Source organism: Theobroma cacao, chromosome 7, assembly GCF_000208745.1.
Source record: "Theobroma cacao cultivar B97-61/B2 chromosome 7, Criollo_cocoa_genome_V2, whole genome shotgun sequence".
NCBI lineage: Eukaryota > Viridiplantae > Streptophyta > Magnoliopsida > Malvales > Malvaceae > Theobroma > Theobroma cacao.
In genome coordinates, this window is record NC_030856.1 from 4,988,772 (window position 1) to 4,993,312 (window position 4,541).

The window sequence follows — 4,541 nt, forward strand, 5'->3', positions numbered from 1 at the left end:
CCCTTACCCTTCAAGAAAAGAAAAGTAAATAAATCTCGTTGTATTCAATTATTAAGTAAGAACTTCAATTGATAATTTTAGGAAACATATCTCGTCATAAAAAACAAACAAGTGGTTCTTGTATTTCTAAGTCAAGCCACCTCTTATATTTAGAAAACCAAAAAGAAAGATTCTCGATTCTAAATAGGTTGTCACTCCATTTATATTTCCTTTCTCGAGCTATCATCTTTTTCTCATAAAAAGTGATGTTGTAAGTGCTGTATTCCTCCATATCTGACATTGATTTGTTGCAACAAACTAAACCACTGAACACTTAAATAAGCTATAGTAACATCAAAATTACTTGTCTCAAAAGAAAATAAAAGTTGTTATTACCCTTGGAAGCCAGGGTATTGTTCCAACGAGATTTTGTTTACTTAGAAACAAAAAAAGAAAATTGAAACCACTATATATATACATATATATATATTTTCAATGGAATTGTAGATTACTCAATAAAAATAAGCAAATATTTGCAATCTCTGTTCTTCTCTTATTCTAAGATCTCAATCTATTGTAAATGGATAACAGGATATTCCTTCTTGGCCTTTTCCTGTTCGCGTTTGGTGGTGTTAATGGATTTCCCATGAATGATCTAATCGAAAAATTGCCCGGACAACCAAATGTTACTTTTAGACAATTTTCTGGCTACATTGACATTGATGGAAAGGCCGGTAGAAGTCTGTTCTATTATTTTGTTGAAGCTGAAAAAGATCCAATGAATCTACCTCTCACTATTTGGCTAACGGGAGGTTAGGCTTTTGTATTGCTCCTTAATTTTGTTTGGTTTTTATTTCAAACTTATGAATCCATGTTAGGTAGCAATATTTTTTAATGTATTGACAAATGACAAGAAAAAGTTTAAAATTGATTATATGTTCAGGACCAGGCTGTGGTTCAGTTGGAGATGGATTTTTAAGTGTTGGTCCTTTCATTACTACAGCTAATGCTCATGGTCTTCAAAGAAATCCATATTCTTGGATCAAAGGTTGATATTATGCTTGTAACTTAGAACTTGACGTATAGATTTGTTTCAATAGCTATTGACTTTTGCTATTCACATATTTTAGTGACAAATCTCCTATTTATTGATTCCCCTATTGGAGCGGGATGGTCCTACTCAAACACAAGCAGGGACTACGTAGTTGGAGATGATAGTACTAGTAAGCTCATGTTCAACCCAATAATTTCCTTATTTTCTTTTTTTTTGTGTCAATATTTAATAAAATTTTCCTTCATTGTATTTTATAGATAAAGACTTGCTTACATTCATACTCCAATGGTTTGAAAAGCACCCGAATTTTAAGTCTAGAGATTTATATCTTGGCGGATCAAGCTATGCAGGTTCGAAAATTAATCATTTCATTTTTCCATCTGAAAGTCAAAAAAGTTCGTTGTAGTTTCATTTAGTTTAGAATTTGATGAAGAATTAATTCGCTGTTCATGAAAATTGAATAGAAATTATGACCCCTAAAAAATATGTTTCTTTTCGGTTTGCATGTCGTAACCTTTTATATATAAATTTCATTTCACTTATAAAAGTGTTAATTTTTCTCAGGGCACTTCATACCCAATTTCGCTAATTCCTTGCTCGATTACAATAACAACCAATCAAACAGTTCCAAGTTCAACATCAAAGGATTGGCAGTAAGAAATATCTTGATCTAACCACTCTTAAGTCCTTTTGCGTAATTAGTTGTCTCAAAGAAATATTTTTCTGACAATTTTAGGTCTTTTTTTTCTTTTTATCTTTAAATAGTTGGGGAATCCACTTCTTCGTAATAAGCTAGACACTCTTGCAGTATATGATTTCTTTTGGTCACGTGGGATGATTAATATTAACTTACACCAACAAATCTTGAAAGAATGCAATGGAATTGACGAAGACAACTATTCCAATAATGCTACCAAATGGTCTGAACCATGCCAACAAGCCATGGATAAAGCCGAAATGGCTGCTTTTATTGTATCTTCCATGAATGTAGCTAAGGCAAGACGCTTTGATGTTCTTCGAGACCCTTGTGATGAAAAATGGGAAGACCTTGTGTTAGGAAAGGAGGTATTCATGTTGTTTCTCTGTGTATTATTATGAAACTTATTCGCTTTTCTTTTATTTATAATTTATATATTAATCATTTTCTCTGCTGCTACAGGTTACGAAGGTTAGTTTTGAAGTAGATATGTGCATTCCTTTTAGGGCAGATTTCTATTTCAACATTCCGGAAGTTCAAAAAGCTTTTCATGGGAATCGAACCAATTTAGGGTACCAATGGAAGGGTTGTTTTGAGTAAGTTCTCTTATTTAGAAAATTTTGCACATTAGGATCTCGTCCAGTGACCTGTAACTAATGTTTATACTCTTTGTTTTTCTTTTTAAAATCTTCATAATCTACTAGGAAAAGTGGTCTTAAATATAGTGATGCTGATAAAGACATTGACATGCTGCCTGCATTGAAAAAGATTCTCCAACAATCTATCCCTATTACAATATTCAGGTTTGCATTATATATATGTATAATATGTTTCTTACTTGAGACTAAAACAAGTTTTAGTAAATATATTAAACAGAAATTACGTGGCTGACTTATTTACGTTATTTTCTTTTATCTTTTCATCCAATATCATGTTACAGTGGAGACCAAGATGCTATAGTGCCAACCATTGGAACCTTAAACCATGTTAACAAGTTAGCCAAGGATATGAATTTGAATTTGACAAAAGATGAAGCCTGGAATCATGAAAACAAGGTTTTTGGTTTCTCCATTTGTATTTTACTTAATTATTTATTTATCATTTTCTTCTTAATCAATATCATATTAATTTGTCTGATTAATGGATAGGGTGGAGGTTGGATGTACTCGTACGACAATTTATTGAATTTCATGACTGTAAAAGGAGCTAATCATCATGTGACTTTTTCTAAACCATCTGAAGCTTTGTTTATCTTCACAAATATTGTACTTAATCAATCACAATGAGTTAGCCGATCTCAACAAGGCCTTGATGTCTCATATTCTTTTCTTCTGCCTACAAAAGGAAAAGGGAAAAGAAAGACATCATGGTAATTTTATGTTTTGTTGTAACGAAATAGCATTGAATTTATATTTTTTGTACACTTATTGCAATTAAACAATTAATATACATTGAAATTTGTCTTAGTGACGAATGCAAATGCTCTGGTATGATTTTTTGCATATTTTCCCGCCTCTATATGATAATAAAAACTCAAATAAGAAGTAAAATTTAATCTCATAATCAAATCGTTTTCAGTTAATTTGATTAAAAATTGAAAATTGTTCACTCCTAGAGGCCGCTATCGTTTTAGTTCTTTTGAACGACTGTCGAGCCAAATTAAGGTTGATAGACTGAACATGATTTGCCAATTACAAATGCAAGGTGAAGTGGGATTTGCTTTTAGTTGCAGTCCTCAGAAAAAGTCCCATATTAAATGGATAATCCAATAATTAATATTTGTTTTAAGGATGGGCATGGGTTGTATAAGTGCCGAGCTCGGTAACGTGGTCTTGTAACCAAGAGGGGCACTAAAGTGGTCGAATGTTGCCAACGGATGCCTCAAAGAGCTAGAGTTTAACCTTCTTCTTTGTGAAGATCTTGTGCTCCACCCTTACCCTTGGGAAAAGGGACCCCCACCCTCCATGGATGGGTAGCCGATCAAACTCTTTGATTAATATATGATTCCGCCTAGGCACTGAACGACCAACTTTTTATCATTTCTTCCTACTCTATCTTTTGAAGAAAATATGAAACAGAATGTGTAGATTACATCGTAATCTAGTTTTAATTAGGCTATCTTTTCTTTTTACCTTTTGAATTCTTCTTTATTCCTTAATTTAGTTGCCCATATGAACTGGTCTCTTTCCGTCCCTAATAGAGTTGGATTTCCAAAACCTGGCTAAAATATTGGTCATTGTCTAATATTCTTCAGAGATTCTCTTTTTTTTTTTTAATTTGAATAAAAAGATCAGAACTCAACTTTTTAAATGAAAAATACAAATACTTATCATTAAATGATATACTCAAATGCCGTTACTTGAGAATTCTTAAAACAGAATAAAAACCACGAAATTCATGGAAACTCTTTAGGAGTAAAGTACCTTGGGACCAAATCTTTTTAGGAAATGCCCTAGCAATTCACTATTTCTTTTCATGCCAATGTCGAGCAAAATTAGGGTTGATAGAATGAACATGATTTGTCAATTACAAATGCAGGCTAAAGTAGGATTTATTTTTACTTGCAGCCCTTGGATAAATCCCACATTAAATAGATAATCCTATAATTAATATGTTTATTAAAGGTGAGCATGAGTTCCAAGAGGTGTCTTCTTCTGATGTTGATGACAAGGCAACAAGCTACATTTCCTATATCCGACACCGTTTGTGTGGAGAGTGTTGATTCTTCGGAAAGGCAAGTAGCAGGAAATGTTTATAGAAGATTTCTCATTCCAAATCCTGAAAACCCAATGAATGCGCTGGAATCAAAAG

General features: G+C 32.6%; 1 protein-coding gene across 1 annotated transcript; it reads left to right on the plus strand.

The window, feature by feature from the left end:
• On the plus strand, positions 499–3,196 carry LOC18593958 (serine carboxypeptidase-like 44). Its single transcript, XM_007021386.2, has 10 exons — positions 499–791; positions 923–1,027; positions 1,110–1,202; positions 1,291–1,383; positions 1,598–1,686; positions 1,799–2,098; positions 2,193–2,326; positions 2,435–2,533; positions 2,671–2,785; positions 2,879–3,196. The coding sequence occupies exons 1-10, from the start codon at positions 560–562 to the stop codon at positions 3,014–3,016; spliced, it is 1,398 nt and encodes a 465-aa protein (XP_007021448.2). The 5' UTR covers positions 499–559; the 3' UTR covers positions 3,017–3,196.

What these genes read in the sequence shown, in the direction of transcription:
- LOC18593958 (XM_007021386.2), top strand. Translation starts at nt 560, where the DNA reads ATGGATAACAGGATATTCCTTCTTGGCCTTTTCCTGTTCGCGTTTGGT. An exon ending in TCCATATTCTTGGATCAAAG is followed by an intron (nt 1,028 to 1,109) that starts GTTGATATTATG and finishes CACATATTTTAG; the next exon opens with TGACAAATCTCCTATTTATT. An exon ending in ATCCCTATTACAATATTCAG is followed by an intron (nt 2,534 to 2,670) that starts GTTTGCATTATA and finishes ATCATGTTACAG; the next exon opens with TGGAGACCAAGATGCTATAG.